Below are 19,984 nucleotides of genomic sequence, written 5' to 3' on the forward strand. Positions count from 1 at the left end.
AGTTATATTATGTGGCAGGTGTCATTAGAGCACAGTTAATAAAGTCATTTCATGTAATAATGAATAAACTAGGCACTCATATTTTCGTGTTTGCTACGCTGGTCTCGTTGTAAAATCGTGGCGCAGTCGTCAAAAATCTAGGTGGTTATGATTCCAAACTCAGATGCAAAGAGGCCTACGTTTTCTTCTGCTATATTCAAAAGTTTTATAGATGTGTTTCACAAATCATTCTTGAAGATTAAACCTTTAAAAGTTAGCACAATGGTGATGTAAAATAGTAATCAGCACTCCGAATTTAAGTTACACTTCTTTTTTATTACTTTTGTTGCAATATCACGTAACACACACACATCACTTCACAACACAAAACATACTTGAAAACATCTTCCTCACTGTTAAAGTTCACATTTTATAAACTGACTACAATTTGTTTTTTCAGCATGACGATCGACACTCTAACTACCTAACTAATAATCCCTTACGCGCCCAAAAATCAGAGTAACAAGTACGTCAAAGATCATAGTGACAAAAGAAAGAATACACATAAGAATAATATCATTGCAATATAAACATATCGATGTATCAAAGTACCTCTAGATTAATGAAATCGAATCTGAATGTTGTCTCGGAAATATGTCAACTACTTTACAGAAACACAGTAGAATATTGCTGGTATCGAGAAGTTCAGGTGAGGTGCCGTAATGGTTACGTAATTCAAGTACCATTACAATGTGCAACAAAAATTAGTCCAGGGAAATTTGTAATTTCAACCTGAAAATTCTGTGAAACACTGAGGACTGGCCTCAATTTAATAATGTAAGTGGATTTTATTTTCATTTGTGTGTGTGTGTGTGTGTGTGTGTGTGTGTGTGTGTGTGTGTGTGTGTGTGTGTAAATTATTTTTTTTTTTTTTTTTTTTTTTTTTTTTTTTTTTTTTTTTTTTTTCCGCAGTATTTGAAAATTACAGAAATATTTTTAAAGCACCTCTGATATTCCCTAAATTAAGCCTTTCCCTTTTTTCTGCTGAACATGACTTTTCTTCATTCATATTTTTTTTGTTCCTGGCAATTCTTTTTATTCAGAGTCAGAAAGTGTCTGAAATACAGAGTTTAGGCCTAAATTGGGCTTCTAATTTTTAACAGTTTGTCTGGTAGGTCCCTACGTGATTTCTGACAGCCTCTTCTAGAGGTCGCTAGCTGTGTCACACTGTGTAAGAGGGCATATGACACTGTCGACAGACACTCTCCGAGACTCCGGAGTAGACGGGAAGACCGGAGAGCTAATCTGCCAGACTTACAAATGACATCAAAAGTAAACTCTCCGCTGTTTAACTTACTTTGAGACAGATCTGAAACTGTCGGAAATTGTGGTTGCAAAATAGATGCTGTCACTGTAGCTATTGAAACTTCCTGGCAGATTAAAACTGTGTGCCGGACCGAGACTCGAACTCGGGACCTTTGCCTTTCGCGGGCAAGTGCTCTACCGACTGAGCTACCCGAGCACGACTTACGCCCCGTCCTCACAGCTTTAATTCCGCCAGTACCTCGTCTCCTACCTTCCAGACTTCACAGAAGCTCTCCTGCGAACCTTGCACACTTAGCACTCCTGGAAGAAAGGATATTGTGGAGATGGGGCTTAGCCACAGCCTGGGGGTTGTTTCGAGAGTGAAATTTTCACTCTACAGCGGAGTATGCGCTGATATGAAACTTCCTGGCAGATTAAAAACATTCTAGAATGTAGCTGTTATTACTGGGACTAAATAAGAAACTAAGTAAACTACAGAAAACTGTAAGTGATGGTGAGGATGGCATTCAAAAATCTGTGTACAAACAGCTGGAGAGTTCCACTAAAGGTGGAATACACGATGATTTTACGGTTGACCTCCTTCAGAGACTTCAGCAAGATCGTGCTTCTGTGCAAACTTAGAAACAGCTGTCAAATTTCAAAAGAAAGTCAAAACAGTGTGGAAACGAACAGAAAGGAGTATCAGACAGTGGAAAATTACAATACTACGAGGCTTTTATTTTGCTGCAAACACACATTTATATATCATCTCGCAAAAATCTGTGTGCTGCAAAAAAGAAACATTTTGCATAACGATTCACCGCTTTGTGAATGTCCCGTATTACTGAGTTCCAGGTCTCGACGGTGAGACCTAAAATTGGCTCTGCGTTTTTTCTGACTAAATGCTCAGCTAAGTGAAATCTCACACTTACTACCCTCTGTGTGTCCGCAGGTGTACTCTGTCCCGATCGGCGGTATGTGTGTGCGCATGCCGGTGACCATCGGCGGCTCGGGCAGCACCTACGTGTACGGCTACGTGGATGCCAACTTCAAGCCGGGCATGACCCGCCAAGAGTGCCTGCAGTTCGTTACCAACAGTAAGTAACCTGCCGCTGCCGTCTCAGTAGTGTCTTTCGGAGAATGCAGCGTAATCTGTCCGGTGCACTAGGGGCAGGGTCGAGCGTACTGTCCACTTTATCCCGATTCTATAGAGATCAGATGTAGAACGCACTGCCCCCCCGAACTTGCCCAGTGTCTGTCCGATTCCTGCAAATGGGCCACAAAATTAATAATAAACTTAGGTTCACCTAGTGTATCACAGACCACAGACTGATCCTTGCATAAAAGTAGGGATATGGTATTGTAAACAAAAAACTAAATCTACAGTGTTCTCATTTGAGTATGGGGGGGGGGGGGGGGGGGGTACATAGTGATTCAGCTGAACACTGTTGCTATCAAATGAGGAATATGTTAATGTAAAGGGTAGGCACATCCCTATCTATAGAGTAAAAGAAGGGGAGGGATCCAAATGTGGTTGACCTAAGGCACCCTGTAACCACACTTCAGATTGGCCAATGCCTGTGAAGTGTAGGTTAACTGCTGGGCCGACAACAGCTGTGTGTGCCACCACAGTCCTTCAAAAATTATAGATTTTCATATTCAAAAGAAGTTCGCAGTCAGACTGTCGGGGTGCCGACTCCGCAACACTCGTCACCCACCGTGGGTAAGCTCAGTTTTAAGTAAATTTTCTCACGTGGAGTGGTGCTCACAATGTTCGTACTTTACAGCACTGCTAGTGATTGCTACGTCTGTTTTCTCGTACTGCACGATCTGTGGCACTGATGTCTGTTGTGCCAGCAGTTGAATCCTTTGCTTTATCTAATGTGTAGAATTAGCCTTGGTTGTAGAAGTTGTCTGAATGCAATGAGTCTTATTCAGGCCCTTGACTCTCGTGCTAAGAGTATCCTTACTGAGTCCCAAAATTTGCGTCTCTTCCAGGTGCCCCTTGACTGTGTTTGGTGCTGATGAGAGCAATCACTTCATGTAATTGGAAATTTGTCTTTCTGTATTTTCTAACTGCTTTGGGATTTCAGACGGGCCTTAAAGCTTCTCCCCCCCCTCACCCTCCCTTCTGTTGTATGCTCGTACATGAGACACAGTTATGTTGGCAGTCTTAGCAATCACTTGAGGTGGTATTTCAATAGTGCCATACTTGCGAGGCTGTGTTTTGGTGGACCCGTACACTCGACCGAACAGTCGTGTCGCAATTGTTTGGACACTCTTCGGCAACAGGGTGGAGATAACATTTTTTGTTCGTGCTTTAAAAATGTGAAATTTTAGCTTAGGCAATGAATTTTATTGTTTAATTGAGAATACAGATAATGCCCTACTGACCAATTTTAGTTCACTGTAAAGCCAATCGACAGGTAATCAAATGGTTGCAGTTACTCCCAGTCTGTGCACAAAGTTACAGAATTGTAAAAGAAATATTCACTCTCTCTCTCTTGTGTATGCAGTGTCCCACAGTATCCTAACAACATGACTAAAGTAAAAAATATGGAGTACGGGAGACTGGCCTCTTCCTGCAATCGTGCCTAAGCAGTAGAAAACAGTAAGTGTGTGTAAATAACCATAGATCAGATCCTGTTCCTGTTACAAAAGAAGTTCTTCAGGGCTCTGTTCTTGGACACTTTCTGATGATCATTGTGTGTATAATCTGCCTTCCAGAATGACTCGTGAGATTGTATTGTGTGTAGGCAACACCACATTAATTGCCGAGATAAGCATTGTAATAGTCAGTAGTTGTAGTTCTATTGGAAAAGAACAGAGCTCCAGGTGCTAAAAGAAATCACTGAAGCAGAAGTCATTGTAGGTACTGAAAGCTGGATAAAGCCAGAGATTTGTTCAGCTGAATTTTTTTGCAAAAGAGTAATGTTGTGCAGAAGGGGTGCATAACTGTTGGTGGTTGCCGTTAGCTGTAGTCTATATCTTAGGAGAAACAGTAGTAGTCAGTATGGGTTGAATGCACTGACAACATGCATGCATTGTGTGGTATTTGCTCTGTAGAGCATTTTAGATTACAAGATTGGTATGTGGGCGAGCATTATCCTGTTGGAATGCTGTTCACGAATGACAGTACAACACCAGTCAGGGTGCGTAGCATCATGACGAGAGTGCTCCTGCTGTCATAAGAAATGGCATACCGAAGTGGAGGTCTAGTGCACCTAGGCTGCAGACAGCTCGGTTGTAGGTGCTCACAGTGGCCGCCTCATAACTAACACTCGGCCATCCCTGGCACCGCGGTAGAACTGGCTTTCATAAGAATCCAACCAAAATAAATATTTGGTTTCTTTTACACAGTTGCTTAACGGTTCAAATAAGACTTGAATCTCATTTCAAATGGAAAGCTCACTCACACAATTATACTCGGTGGTGCCTTCAATCTGCCATCGATATGTTGGTGAAAATACATGAGTGATGGGGATAAAATGTAATCCAAAATTGTACTAGCCGTTGCCGAGGCTGGGTGGCGCGTGTGGGGAGAGCCTCCGTTCAGCGACACAGTAGAGGGTGACTTATGTATGGAGTGGGTGGAGCTTTCTCCTGCTGATGGTCACGTGGCCCCAGCAGTCTCTTCGCCACCAGTAGCTTTCCTTCCCTGGCTGTGCCGTGGGAAGAATGTCGGGCTGAGCAACGAGCAGAGAGGTACTCCCCCCCGATACTTGGTTTGTAGCTGCCAACTGTTACAGATTGAAACTTCGTGGCAGATTAAAACTGTGTGCCCGACCGAGACTTGAACTCGGGACCTCTGCCTTTCGCGGACAATTGCTCTACCGTCTGAGCTACCCAAGCACGACTCGTACCCGGTACTCACAGCTTTACTTCTGCCAGTATCTCGTCTCCTACCTTCCAAACTTTACAGAAGCTCTCAGTAGCTCAGATGGTAGAGCACTTGCCCGCGAAAGGCACAGGTCCCGAGTTCGAGTCTCGGTCGGGCACACAGTTTTAATCTGCCAGGAAGTTTCATATCAGCGCACACTCCGCTGCAGAGTGAAAATCTCATTCTATTACAGATTATCACATTCATTTCAAAGTTAAGGAGAGGTAATAAAAAATTACAGAAGTTGACATAATTAGTTCAATGTTTTATAGATTGTAATGGTTTCTTTGCAGAGTAAATGTAGTAAACCTGTCTACAAATGATGCAAAAGTGTAGTGTGATAGCCAGCTAGTGGTGAAACTAAGAAAATTGGTTGACACGTCATCCTCGTGCAGATGTTGTAACAGACTGTGAATCTGCGTGCGACTACTAAGCGGTGATAATGTGCACATGCATCCAGAACGTAGTTCACGGATTGTTACATAAGAGAACAAAAATTATGTAATAAATAACAAAAACAGTTACTTAATAGAGAGTCCCAAGTTCTCTGAAATTTTTAATTCGAATGAGTGACTCTACAAAAAATCGGGCCCTTTAGAGTTTCACACAGTATTTCCAGTGATCAGGGTATTTCCGTCTAGTGGACATGCACGGAAATACGCCAGGATTCCATTGTGGGCATTGTGTGTAGACCACTGATATTTTCGGTAATTTTTACATTGTGTTCGGTGGTAATATTTGTCCATTTAGAATTCAAAAACAATGTGTTAGCAGCTAAGGAAAGATTTAGTCGTTTGTTAAAAATGCGAGGAATTGGACTCCTGTTTCTTCAGCAGCCGTTAAGTGTCCCTAAAGAAAAGCCTGACAAAAAAAATAATGCAAAGTTAAACAGTGTGAAAGATATACCAACTGAAAGTGAGATAAATGCTGCACAGACTTTGGACAGTAATTTGTGGAACACCAAAGTGTAATGGCAATGTAATGAAGAAATATGGAGCTGGACAGAAATTTCGGAAACAGTATACCTAAGAATGGCCATGTTTGATAAAAATCAAAGAAATCAGATCGACGTGTGTTTTGTACAGCATTTTCATGAGACATTTCTATAAAGCATGCCAGTCATGATGATTACTGTGTTCTGTCTAAAAGTACATGTTGGCCTATAAACGTTAAGTCTTCAAATGCGTCACTGTCATTTGGAACATAACCTGACGGGGAAGACTTTGTCACCAATGCTGAAATGCTTTCTAGTTCATTTATTGTTGTGGCCTGCCAATTTCCAATGTATATCATACTCCACAACTGTTCAAAAAAGTTTCCTGATCCAGATTGCTAAAAAATACAGTTGTGGAAGAACTAAAACAAATGCAGTTCTAAATTCTTTGTCATCGGGAACATAGAATGATGTAGTATAATACTTACAAGAAAATAAACCCCTTTCCTCTTGCAACCGATGGCAGCACAGGCATTAAAGATGTGAAACTGTATCCAATTGTTGTTACTTTGATGTTAAACGGGGAAAGATGCAGTCTACAATACTATTGTTGCTGGAGTAAAGTTTAAATACTGGAGAAGGAATTTTTAATCTCTTGAGTAGCGAACTGCTAATAAAATGAATTCCCTGGTGAAGCAGGTGATAATACAGATATAATGGTGGTGGGACAAATGAAAGAAGTCGACCTTTTTTTTTAAAAAAAAAAAAAGTCCAACCACACATAAGAATTCAGTCTTATTCCTGCCACCTGCTTCATTTAGCTTCACGAAAAGAAGCTGAAGAATTTCTAATGGACAAGTTCAAAAAAACAATCTAATTTCAAACTTTGTCAAATATACATGGCGCTAAAACCAATAAGATACTGAAGTCATTTTGTTCAGGATAACACTCTTGCTTCAATCAATAGAAACAATAATAGAACAGTGGCACCGCTTTCAAAATTTTTCAATGAGGAAGCTTAAAAAAATGTAAAAAACCCTCACTTATCTAGAGTGCGCCCTATTCTAAATGAGCCAGTAACTGAGCTATATTTTCTTTTCTGGTGCAATACCCTTCTGCGTTTTACCTGAACAAATGCATTCCTTCAGAGAGAAGACACAGTAATTCAGACTTCATAGCATGCTAAATAACTTATTTACAGATATGATTGTGAGATTTATGAATCTTTCTGTAGTACTGGCTTATAGTAGTAAGCTGGAATTGAAATTAAAACAAAACAAAAAAATATCACAAACGTGATGAAGATACTGTCACTGGTGTAGACACTAGAAGCTACGTTCATCATACCAACGAAAATAATCAATTATTGACAATATACAATATAATGTAAATGGATAGATAAAAAAATCTACTCACCAAGTGGTGGCAGGAGGAAAAGGAGTACCTCGACGACTAATTATCCAATGTACCGTATTTACTCGAATCTAAGCCGCACTATTTTTTCTGGTTTTTGTAATCCAAAAAACCGCCTGTGGCTTAGAATCGAGTGCAAAGTAAGTGGAAGTTCTGAAAAATGTTGGTAGGTGCCGCCACAACTAACTTCTGCCGTCGAATATATGTAGTGCTACACAGGCATGCTTTGCAGGCACAAAGATAAATACTGGTGCCAAAACCTCTGTGTCAGTAAATAAATTTTTTTTTAAAAAAAAGGTGCAAGACGAGCTTTTTTTCTCCGCCCCGAGTTTCGACCACTGCATTTTCATACATTATCCAACGAAGTAAATACAAATTCCGTATTGTTCATCTTCGAATGTAGCAGCCTTTCAGTGTACTACGAAAATCCGACTGGCAGGACTGTTTGGGATGTTTGTCAATATGACCAACTCTATGTTCCTGTGAGAAGAGATGGTTGCTAATAGGAACTTTTATGAATTGCGAATCACATGCAGTATTCTCTTAAACGTAAGAATAATACAAATATAAACATTTTGCCATGTATTCTTTCGTGTTTGCTGCTATCTCATTTAAATCCTATCTGCCAAGTAACCTACGAAACTAGTGTGAGACAGCAGCAAATGCAGAAGAATATACGTATCATGTCATGTTTATATTCGTATTATTCTTATGCCTAATAGTGATACAATCAGAAATGAAGCACGGCAATTAACTAGATTTTTAAATCTAAGGTGACTCTAATTTCTGTGCAGAATGTAATGTACAAAAGAGGCGTCTGCAAAGATTTTCAAACGGAGAAAAATTTTAGATAAACTCGTTCAGAACATCTATCATACGCAGTCTATTATTTGGTTCTTGTTGATCATTAGAAAAGAAAGCAGCAGTGTAAGTAACAACAAATAGCAGTCTCTTGCCATTGTTTCGCTAATGAGACGATTCCTCCCTCTTTTTTTTATTGGAAGCGGCGGTAGCGCGCACAAAAGCAAGCCATGCCGTGAGCGGCGACAGGTCGTAAACACTTACAGAATGCGACAAACAATGCATAACACAGTACAATAATGCATTTTCAGCCTAGAGTGACGTAAACACCTATAACAAAGAGATCGGCACTGACCAGATCAAAGAAAAATAAGCAACAGATTCAAACCAGACGAAGCACGCCTGACGCATAGCAATGGCTACCTGGTAAAGCTTAACTGCTAAGCATATGACTCGAACCAAACTACTGTAGCTGTATCGTCATATATTCTACCTAAATTCTCTCTCATATTACAATAGACCAACTTTGTTTCGATTTGGAGGTGCGGCTTAAAACTTTTCTCTCCCCTTGAATTTCAAGTCTCAAATTTCAGGTGCAGCTTAGATTCGAGTGCGGCTTAGATTCGAGTAAATACGGTAGTAGCTACTTGCCACTTTTCGGCACTGGTGTTTGATGCCCAGATGTGGCTTTCTTATCTTCGCCCACTTAAGCGAAGGGGGTACACTTCCCACAACAGAACCTAGCACTGGGGTCTCAATTGCAGTTTGACTAAAATGTCTGCTCTGAACCCCAACTTTTCCCACTGTCGCCTGTCGACAGGGAGCGTGGCGTACACCCCGACCTTGTACCTGTGTCAATTCGGCATTTGGACTGAGGACTAATATATTCGTTTCATCCTGTGGTGTTCGCCACCAGTTCCTGGCTGTCCTCGACGCATTTCCAGGTTAGGAAGTGGTACACACAGACTTCTCAACGGTCGGAGGACGGACAGGTTTTGCGTGCACACAGGTGCAACACACAGTGAACTTTGAATGGATGCAGTGTCTTCACTGGTGAGTTGGAAGCCATCAAATGAGCACTTAGTCGTGCTCGCTTTTGCACCGGCGAGATGCTTTCGATCTGCTGCAATTCCTTGAGCAGCTTTCAGGCTATAGACCAGTGCTACCCTCATCACCCGTTATTCTTCTTCTGTAAAGCTATACGGTCGGTCACCTTTGTTTCGACCCCTGGACGTGTCGAGATCACGGGAAGCGAACGTGCCGACTGCTCGGCAAAGTCGGCTATCGGGATGGCAATTTTGAAATGGGGTCCCAGAAATGGAGCCTCAGTCAACTCTACACTGTCAGTTGTCCGGAAGTCGGAGTGTTTTGCCCTGGGCTCCCCAAACAGAGGGCAGTAAAGGAGACCACAGCTTCGCTCTTCTCGCAGGGAACCCACTGTCCTCTGTCGGCTACGCATCGGCCACACTCGGCTAACCCGGGGCCACGTTCTCCGACGTGAGGACCCTGCTTACTGCCGATGCGGGGCCCGTCTAACAGTGGCAGACACCCTACTAGATTGCCCAAATTTGGCCGCTTTGTGGCAATCTCTCGACCTTCTCCGATACGCTACTTGCGGGCACTTCAGCCTCGCCGACTGCCCGAGGGGTCGGAGGGGCACCCCTCGCCTGCCCTGACCTGCTGATCCCGTGGTGGCCCGGCCTGGCTCCTACCCCTCCCACCTTTTTATTCCCCTTGTGCTTTTATGTTTGCTATTTTTAATCTTTTATTTTTTCTAAGGTTTTATCATCTTGTCTGTGTTGCTCATTTCCTTTTGGGTAACGAATGGTAAAGTGCCTCACCCACAATGTACCGTGCTCTGAGGATCTCCAGCTGCATTCTTGGCAGAAGAGCTTGCCTGCCTTACTGCCGCCCCCCCCTCCCCCTCCCTTCACCCCCCTCTGTCCCTTCCTACTTCTCGATTTTCTCTCCGTCTTATTGTATCTTGCTTACAGTCGTGCTTCCCAGGATTTGCCTTTTGTAGGGACTGATGAGCTTGCAGTTTGGTACCTTTAACTCCATGACCAACAATTGGTTCAGGAGCCCACTCGGAGTGTAAATAATTGCAAAAACATACTTGACCTCTTACCGACAAATAATCCCAGGCAAATAGGGAGCGTCATGACATACAGGTTTTCTGTAGAGAGATTGAATACCATAACTTCCAAACACACCAAAAATAAACACACAATATATCTATTTCAAAAAGGCAGTTAAAATCACTTGATGCCTTTCTAAGAGACGGCCGCCATTCCTTCAGAACTGTGTAACTGTAGGGCCGATGTGGCTAAAATTCAATGAGAGAGATTGACAGCAATGTAGAAAGTTATATAAAAAAAAAATGAGAGGGGGAACTGACCCCCCTCTCCCATGATATCTTATGAGCTGAAGAAACTACAATTATCCATTCGTAACTGTGGGTTCTTTGATTGCTCTGGGAGATGTCTGATCGAACTAAAATATGACACCATTAGTTCACTTTATTACAAAAAAAATAGAAAGAGGTACTTTATACAATACATTCCCACAGAAATGAGTTAATATTGGCAGCTGTCCTTTAACAGTAAAGCATCACTTGATGATGCACACTGTTACAAATTGTTCCCTTGAAGTAAAAGTTTAACATGTACAAAATTGCAGCTTCACCTGAGACCATGGTGTACAAGCACCAGAAAATATGGGAAAAACCCGGGAATATTTTCATTCAGGAGAAAATTGAGAAATGCCTGAGAATTGTTTTAAGAATCTGGAAATTTTTTATGGACTCTGTTTTCAGTTAAATTTCTGTCATTTTGGCTGGTAAGAACTGATACTCTAACAAAGAATCTGACTGTGGCTGCTACTGCAGAATAAACAAACTAGAAAACAAAACATAAGATGCAAAGAAAGTGGGCCATATTCAGAAACAGAACACAGTGCACATACAAGTGTCTGCTGACAGCAAAATGAGTCAAAGTCTTTCATACGAAGACTCTTCAATAGTTCATAACAGCAGACTGCTTTTGATGCGTGTGACGGCACCACTGTTATCGTTTTTAACATTTAGTGGGAACATACTGCAAATGGTGTTTTGAGAAGTTACTTTCAAAGTTAGTTTCCTTTTACACGAGATGAATTATGTTACATGTGAGAATGTTTGATGACTTTCTTAAATCGTGGAGCGTTCAACTCTTCTAAAACTTAACTCTTTGAGAACCAGCCACGTAGAAAAATTTCAGACCCGGAAGACCGGCCATTTCTGCAATCATTTAAAATTTTACTGGCACATTTGCATTTGATATAACATAAAGGGTAACACATTCTAAAAAAGACCAATATTCGAGGTTAGTTTTTCATATTTATTTTAGTTCTTTCACAGATTACAAATTATGCAAAATGATGGCAAAAAGTATAATTATCCTTAAAACAAAAATGCTAGGTCTAGAGTAATTTCACATGTAATCGCCTTTTCTTTGGAAAAGTCAAATTGCTCAATGGAACATGTATTAAGCTAGATAAGCCTTGAAATGTTTGGTGCTCAGCAGTGAAATTTACAACTGTGCTTGTCAGAAATATTCAGCTGCTGAAATTTAAGCTGTGCTCTTAGGATCCTGTCAAACCAGACGCTCGGAAAAACAACAAAAAAATTTTGACGATCAGTATATGCGAAAGTTTAGCTTTTCTTGATGGAAAAATATCATCTACCAAAGAATACGTACCTAGCAAGAATATATATTACTGCTCCATATTTTCCCGAATTCGAAGTTCACTGCCAGAACATTTGGAGCACTACTATGGTCTGTTTCTGTATCATAGCATGGGCATCATACTTCTTATATTTAACTGTTCTGTGTTCCAAAACTACTGTGAATTCATATTTTTACTTTCGTAGTGCTTCCACACATTAAAGATATCTTCTTTTTCTTCGTCTTCTTCTTCTTCTGGGAGTGCTGGAAAGTTTTTCACCTGTGTATAAAACCTTTACCATTCTAAGGATTGATATCTTCTACAGTTCTGAGGGAAAATATATTGTCACTAAATACATAAAAATGTACTTTCTCCCGGAGTATAGTATATACTTTAAAAAATGCCCAGATTTTTCCAGAATATCCCAGATAAAAATACAATTTTTTTTCTTGTCCATGTATACACCCTGTGAGACTAGAATAGCACTGGTGTTCTAACCAGATGACGTCTACTGCTTCATCGGAGATCGCGAACTGTGCGGGGCTGTGAGAGAGGCCTGGCTTCGTTAGGGCTCCCCATTCATTGTTACAGAGTGCAGTGCCACATACCTAACCCCTGTGGTATTGATGCAAGTTGCCAACTTTGGTGTGGCACTGCGATCTTGGGACTATACCACAGTATACGAAGCAGGTCAGAACACTGTTGCAGAAGCAATAGAAAAGTATGTCAAATTTAAATGAACACAAAATTTCAAAGATTGGTGATATTTTACTGAAGCTCGAAATTTAGCCTAGATTTTAATGAAAGATGCTTTTTAATAGTGTCCACAATGGAAGTTTCAAAATCTGGCGGGAAATCCGGAGAGATTCCGGTTTTATGTAAAGTACACCGTTGGCGAGAGACAGTGATGCCTTCACAACGTGGTAGTGGTGGTAATGTTACTGGTGACAGTGGCACTAAAGGGGAGTTTTGCAATACTGTTTTTGCAAAATTCCTTCATCAAAGAAGCCAAAGTAAATATTCCAGAATTATGATACCAAACTACTGCAAATGTGAGCAACTGAGTAGTAGATATCCTCGGTGTAGCAAAGTGGCTAAATCACTTAATAAAGGCAAATTCTTGAGTCCATATTGTGTCCCAATTAGATTCCTTTCGTAGTATGCAGATATAATAGATCTCTATGTAGCTATCGCGTAAAACTTCTCATTAAATGAAAGAACCGTACCTGAAGACTGGAAAGTTGTACAGATTACATCATTGCTCAAGAAATAAAGTAGGAGTAATCCAATGTATTACAAAACTGTATCACTAACTTCGATTTGCGGCACGGTTTTGGAACGTATATTGTGTTTGAATGAATGTTATGAATTACCTCTAGAAAAATGATCTATTGAAAAACTGTCAGCAGAGTTTCAGAAAATATCACTCTTGTGATACACAAGTAGCTGTTTGTACTCACAAAGTAGTGTGTCCCCTCGACAAGGGATCTCGAGTCGATTCTGTGTTTCTGGATTTTCAAATGGCTTTAAACACTGTTCCGCTCAAGAGGCATCTAACTAAATAGTGTGCCTGTGGACTACCACCTCAGTCGAGCCACTGGATTTGTGATTTCTTATTGGATAGGGCACAGTTTGTAGTAGTTGACACAGTCATAAAGTATAACCGAAGTGATATCTGGTGTTCCCCCAGGAAGTGTTCCGGATCTCTGCTGTTCCCGATCTGTGTGAAAGATTTTGGTGACAATCTGAGCAGCCATATTAGATTTTTTGCAGGTGATGCTGTCGTTTATTGTCTAGTAAAGTCACCAGAAGATCGAAGCTGATTGCAAAATGATTTGGACAAGATATTTGTGCGGTGTGACAAGTAGCAATTGACCCTGAATAATGAAGTGTCTGAGGTCATCCAACGAGTACTAAAAGGAGTCCTGCTAAATTTTGGTTGCAATATGTCGCACAAACCAAAAGGCCGTCAGTTCAGTTAAATACTTAGGAATTACAACTTAAATTGGAACAGTCACATAGAGAATGTAGTGGGAAAGGCAAACCAGCACTCTATTTTTACTCACAGAACGCTCAGGAGATGCAACAGGTGAGGGTGCCCGTACTATAGTTTGCAGGCAACGGTCGAGAGCTGCGCTGTGAAGTATCTTTAGTATTTGCAAGACAAATGGTGACTCTAAGTAGCCGTAAAAAAAGTTCAGATTCAGATCCTCTTCAAAACCTGCGCAATACTGACCTCTGAATCATTTTCTGTGTCGCTGTGTGGTACGGGCTCCTTGCGTATGGGATTGACAGAGGACAAAAAAGTTGAAAATAGGCAGCTCGTATTGTGTTGTCACGATATGCGATTTAGGGGGCAAATGTTAAACCGAAGGTGTTGCAGTGAGATCTTTTCGTGATATTTCAATCTCCGATGTTCGAATGTCAAAATATTTTGTCGAACCCACCTACGTAGGGAGAAATGATCATTTTAGAATGCGCAGAATGATTAAAGTGTCCATTTTTCCCACTCACTGTTAGAGAGTGGGACTGCCGAGAAAGAATGTGAAAGTGTTTCGACGAATCCTCTGCCCGTCACTTTAGTGTGAATTCCAGAGTAGTTGCCTCGCTCTTAGACGAATACCCATCTGTGTGTGTTGTGACTGAATGTAGCAGTGGCAGTAGACAGGTGTACCTCCGGCTTTCAGGCTAATTCGTAATAGCAAAAGAGAAAGCATTGTATTTAATTTAAATGTGCCTAAACAGGAAAATAAATTGGAGAAAAGTCTCGGATTGCGTGTACATCAGCATCTTTATTGACATATGCACGCAGATAACGTTCAAGACTCACACGTGTGGCTTATCTACTGCATAAGGTGAGAGGGATGCTACTCTCCTACTGCATTCGTACTCAGCCGTGTTGTTCTGTTGCATAAAAACAAAAAGTTCTGCACGATACTGATCCTGTGGGGAAAGTGGTGTGGGTAATTTGGTGCCCTTGAATAAAAATCTTTCCTTTTTAATCTCAGAAATCTTGTTCACGAGTAACAGAGTACCCAAGAACTGTATTACTGTGGATTGTCACTGTGTTAGTCTGGCAGTACAGTCTGCAAAGCCAGAGAACACAGCAGATGTGAAGAGAGAATTTCGTTTTGTCTCAGCTATTCCTGTTACTCTATAGTATCTCTTTTCGTAGTCCCCCTCTGCCACACAAATTTTTTAAAACTTTCACTGTAATACTTGTGAGTAGATGTAGCACGTTGACAAAATCTTGGTTTTTGTACCACTGCAAAGGGACTATCTGAAGAAAGTCGAATCAGATCTGCTAAAGAACACTCTTCGATTCCTCAGTCAATAATTTGACACTAAACGGTGTTTTAATATTTTTGTCGACGATTCAGTACGGTGACTGTTCCCGTGTTCAGCACAGAAGACTAATTAGGATTGAAGATGCCTGAGGAGGTGGAGCAGGAAGAAGGGACCGTAAGCAGTCTTTCAATTTTTGTGAAGCGACATGACGATTGACGAGCTGATACTTTTTAATTTTTAAAATAATGAGAGAGTTGCTCACTGTAACTCCACTTCAGGAAAAGTGGCAGCACAGGAGCATAGAGTCTGCTTCAGACTGGAGATGACAGGACAGAGTGAGGACTAGATGGATTACAAGGAAGAGTAATGAAATGAATAGTGCAGTCGGGAACTGAGAAGGAAGACCGATAAGGGGAATAGACATTGGGCATCTGCCGGTTCACCCTTCAGTCAGTAAGTGTCCTTTATTCCCATCAGCCTGTTGTAAATATAACAACCTGTAATTTGTTGATCACATTCATCAGTGGAAGTTAATAGAATTGCTGTAAGGTTTTATGCATTCTAGAATAATGTAATTGACACAGTCTCTTATTGCTTTGCATGTATATTGACACTTGTAACTATGTGATGACTTGCTTCAGTAGCTCAACACAGACTTGAGATTTTTGGGAGGTGCAAAGTATACAGAGAATGTGTACAAGTATTTTATGGTTTTTGAAATTCCATATTTGTTTATAAAACTGAGGTTGAAAATTCACTGGAGCAGATGCACTATAGGTTTCAACAAAAACTTGGTTTAATTAAAATGTGGTTGGTTAAGCAAGTAAAAAAGAAATTGCAGAACTATTTTTATGCCTCTGCTGTGAAATAGATTTACAAGTAAAGTTGTCATATTTGGAATTAAGTGAATTTTCATAAATTCTTAGTGACTTAACTGAATAATGAAGGGTATCTTTAGGTCCAGAAAATTTAGTTTAATAAATGTGTAACTTTAAATACTGGAATCTAACAAGTGCAGTGGCTCAATTGGCAAAAGGCAATTTGGATGTGACCAACTTGAAATTAAAGATAGCCTTTAAGTTAGTTTTCGGAAAACGGAAAAAGGTTACTATAAAGAACGGTCCCAGAGCTTTAAGTGGCAGTGTCAACTCGTCAAAACTCGAATAGCTCCCTTAAATTTCTCCATTAAAGGCTGTAGTCGTAATTTCAATTATCAGTTACTCTTCATTAACATGGTTTCCAGGAAAATTAAATATACCACTGTACTTGATGGATTGAAAACTACCACTTGAATAATAAATTAATGAGAAATATTTTACATACGGTATTTCAACAATTTAGAGTGCACGTAATGCAGGGTGTTTCAAAACTGTGGCAAAACTTCAGGAACATATTCCTCGTGTAACAGGTAGAAGAAAAAGTGTAGTAAACATGGACTCGAAAATGCATACCTTAAGTATATGAGCAGTTCTTTGTGAAACAAACCTCATTCACTGCAAGCACTTTCCTTACTATATTTTGAGAGTACGGACCAAAATAAGGAAAAAGGCCACTAAAGAGCATACCTTTAAGGGCTAAGAGTACTTGCCCATCTTTTGGTAGAAGAGATGTTTCACAGCAGCAAAGTAGTTCTCATACCTCTTGAAGTATGCATTTTAGAGCTCACATTTACTAGACTTCTTTTGTTCTTGTTGTATCAAGAATCCATTCTTGAAGTCGTGCAGTAGAGTTCAGAAACACTCAATATACACACAGTAAGTTTAGCCAGACAGTTGAAATATAAAGGAAGAATAGTTAGGTGTTCAATAGGCATGGTATAGCAGCATTCGGAATAGTGCCAACGTGCTATGCTTCAGGGTCTCTCTCCTATTTGGGTTGTAGTTCAGGATTTAGTTGGGTAACCTTTTGCCCCGCATTTTACCCACATTTTTTGCATGTGTGTCTGTATTCATTACTTCTTCAATAGTGCTTGTTACGTCCTCATTCTGGATAATTTAATTTTTCTTTTGAGCAGCCCTCAACTCTCCTCAACCACCTAATCTTTGCTGCTTGTATCTTGCTGCCATTTTTATTTTTATTTCCAGCTCTCACTTCTGTAGAATAGCGATGGCGTTCCAGAGCCTAGTAAAATTGTGCTTTCGTAGCTTTCCATGTTCTGCACATAACTGCTCTCTTTATTGTTCCACGTATTGGTCAAAGTTTATGCAGTTTTTGGGTGTACGATAACTAACTTTTGCTGGAGACCAGTTACTTAAAATGCCACTTGTTGAATTATTTTGTTAATTACAATTGTGGTCTGTATTGGGTATTTACTTTGTCATTTCATAATTTATGCATAATGTAATCAAAGTTTGATAGTATTCCTTACATACTTAGATTTGCCAATATACACCTAACTGGGGCTCACATTTAATTGCCTGGATTACTTATCTATCCACTGCAAGCAATAATGATATCGACAATTTTTTAAAGAAATTGTCAATATAAATGTTTTCCAGTAGGTGAAGAAGAACATGCCTGTCTCACTCCTTCACTGACTTTTTCATCTGTCCTTCACTATACCGTATTCATAATCATTTTTGTTTAACAGTATAAGCTGTCGATTGTTCTTCTCAGGAACGGTGTTTAATCACTGTCATTAGTTATTGCCCTAATTTATTTCAATCGAACTCCATTCAAAATCCGTAATAGCAGTGTAGGCTTAGAAATCAACTATTCTTTTTCTCAGAGTGGTTTTATTGCAAAAATATTGTCATTAACAAAGTTATTCAGTAAACAATGATATTCTAAATTTTTTTGCTTTTGTCACTTGTTCTGTTTGTGTCCCCCTGCAGCATTTTGCTTTTCTTTTGTCACAGCCCTGACACTGGCCATGATGCGAGACGGATCGAGTGGTGGCGTGGTGCGGCTGGCGGCCATCGGAGAGTCGGGCGTGGAGCGGCACACGGTGCTGGCCGGCGAGCTGCCGCGCTTCTACGAGGACTGAGGCGGCTCTACTGCGCTCTGCTCTCCCTTGTTGTACTGCAATCTGTGTACCGGAGTTTCCCGGGGCCTCGGGCTCCTATTGTGACAGTTGATCAATAAAGTTACTTTCCTCTCACCCAGTCTTACACAGCATTGAAGTGTACAACCCAAACTGTTGTCAGTTTACTGCTGTAGCAGGAATTTACTGTTGCTGTAGCCGTGATCCTGTCAATTTCTGTAATATTTTTTGCCCCTGACATAATTATTGAATTAAAACTGTTTTCAGAAGTTTAGACAGTGTGCGTACTCTGTTCGTCAAATTGATGATAAAGTAGGACAGAGTGCCAGTCCGTCATGGATTGCAGATTGTGCCTGTCGGAAACTCGAGTGCCTAATCTGATGCGAGTAATAAGAAGTGTCTCGGCACGTTCAGATTGGATGTACTTCTCATTCCTTACATTTGCCACGATATCGAGGATGTGCCAGGGGAACCTCACCGTAACTGCTGTACAGCTTTTCACACGGAGCATTGCAATTTCCCTCGGTGACTGATCCCCCAACTCTGAATGTACGTTAATCATTCTACACTCTTCGTATTTTCTGAATACAAAAATGGAAAATAATCAGTAATCCCATGTTTTGTTGTCTTAATGAGAGAATTATAAAGTGTTTGTAGAATCTAAAAACTGACTGCTTTACATTAAGTATCCGAACCACGTACGACACTCGATGATACGTTACACGAGATAATGCACACACTCGTGTATAATTGCAAAGAAATTTGGAGACCGGCAGGTAACGTACGTGCTGTGTTCACTCCCTCACTCGCTCTGCAGCATAACAAATTAAATAACTGATGATAGTAATTACTGTTGAGAAACTGAAACATTACAGAATTTTGACTGTTATGAAGAAAAGATTGGATGTTTGGTAATGAAGTAATTATTTTTAGCCACTTTTGATGTATTTACAACATATTGTTGGTTGTTCCTTTTGATGGGAAGGTGAAAGATGTATGTCTTAGTGTGTGTGTGTGTGTGTGTGTGTGTGTGTGTGTGTGTGTGTGTGTGTTGTTTTTTTAAATGTCTTGGACAATATTTAAGATATGGATCTGAAACTTCATACAGCAGACAATTATTGTTATTTAGAAAGGATGTATAAAATGTCATAGTCAGTATACAGGAAATAACTCAAGTCACAGGTCAGTGTGTGATTTAAATTACCTGCAGAACGTACACTCACTCGACAAGGCCTCTGATGAGTCTGGTGGCAAATTCCCTGTGTGGGAATGCCTCGTGTAGGGGTAGGGCACGGGGCCACTTGACAGAAGCGAGCAGAACCTCGCAGCTTCCTACTCGTCAGGCCGTATTGCTACTTCACAGTTAATTGCAACACTATCATAAAAAGTGCAGTGTGACAAGTTTTGTCACAGAATCAATTGGTATGTGTGAGAGAATTACAGAGGTGCTAGACGCACTACTGAGGCAGGCAGAGGGGTGTTAAATTTTGGGAGCAAATATTTGAAGAGGAGTCGGGCAGCACAAAGCTTTTATAAATGTCCTGCATATAATAAGCACAACGAGAAAATTGATCTTGTATGTAGGTTGATTGACAGTTCTTCCCAGACACTACTCGTGTACAGAACAGGGAAAAGGGGGAGGATGGCAGTGTTGTAATAAGTACCTTCAGCCACACACTTTGGTAGCTTGCTGAAT

At 40.5% G+C, this 19,984-nt stretch overlaps 1 protein-coding gene across 1 annotated transcript in view; it reads left to right on the top strand.

Moving 5' to 3' along the window:
- LOC126143483 (proteasome subunit beta type-6-like) overlaps nt 1–18,405 on the top strand; it is a 40,709-nt gene extending 22,304 nt beyond the window's left edge. Inside the window, exons 4-5 of the mRNA XM_049915404.1 lie at nt 2,237–2,381; nt 18,164–18,405. Coding sequence (XP_049771361.1) covers nt 2,237–2,381; nt 18,164–18,291 — 273 coding nt within the window. The 3' untranslated portion in view covers nt 18,292–18,405. The remainder of the gene's footprint in view (nt 1–2,236; nt 2,382–18,163) is intronic.
- Nucleotides 18,406–19,984: the final 1,579 nt, after the last annotated feature.

Source organism: Schistocerca cancellata, unplaced genomic scaffold (assembly GCF_023864275.1).
Source record: "Schistocerca cancellata isolate TAMUIC-IGC-003103 unplaced genomic scaffold, iqSchCanc2.1 HiC_scaffold_808, whole genome shotgun sequence".
In the NCBI taxonomy this organism is placed as follows: domain Eukaryota; kingdom Metazoa; phylum Arthropoda; class Insecta; order Orthoptera; family Acrididae; genus Schistocerca; species Schistocerca cancellata.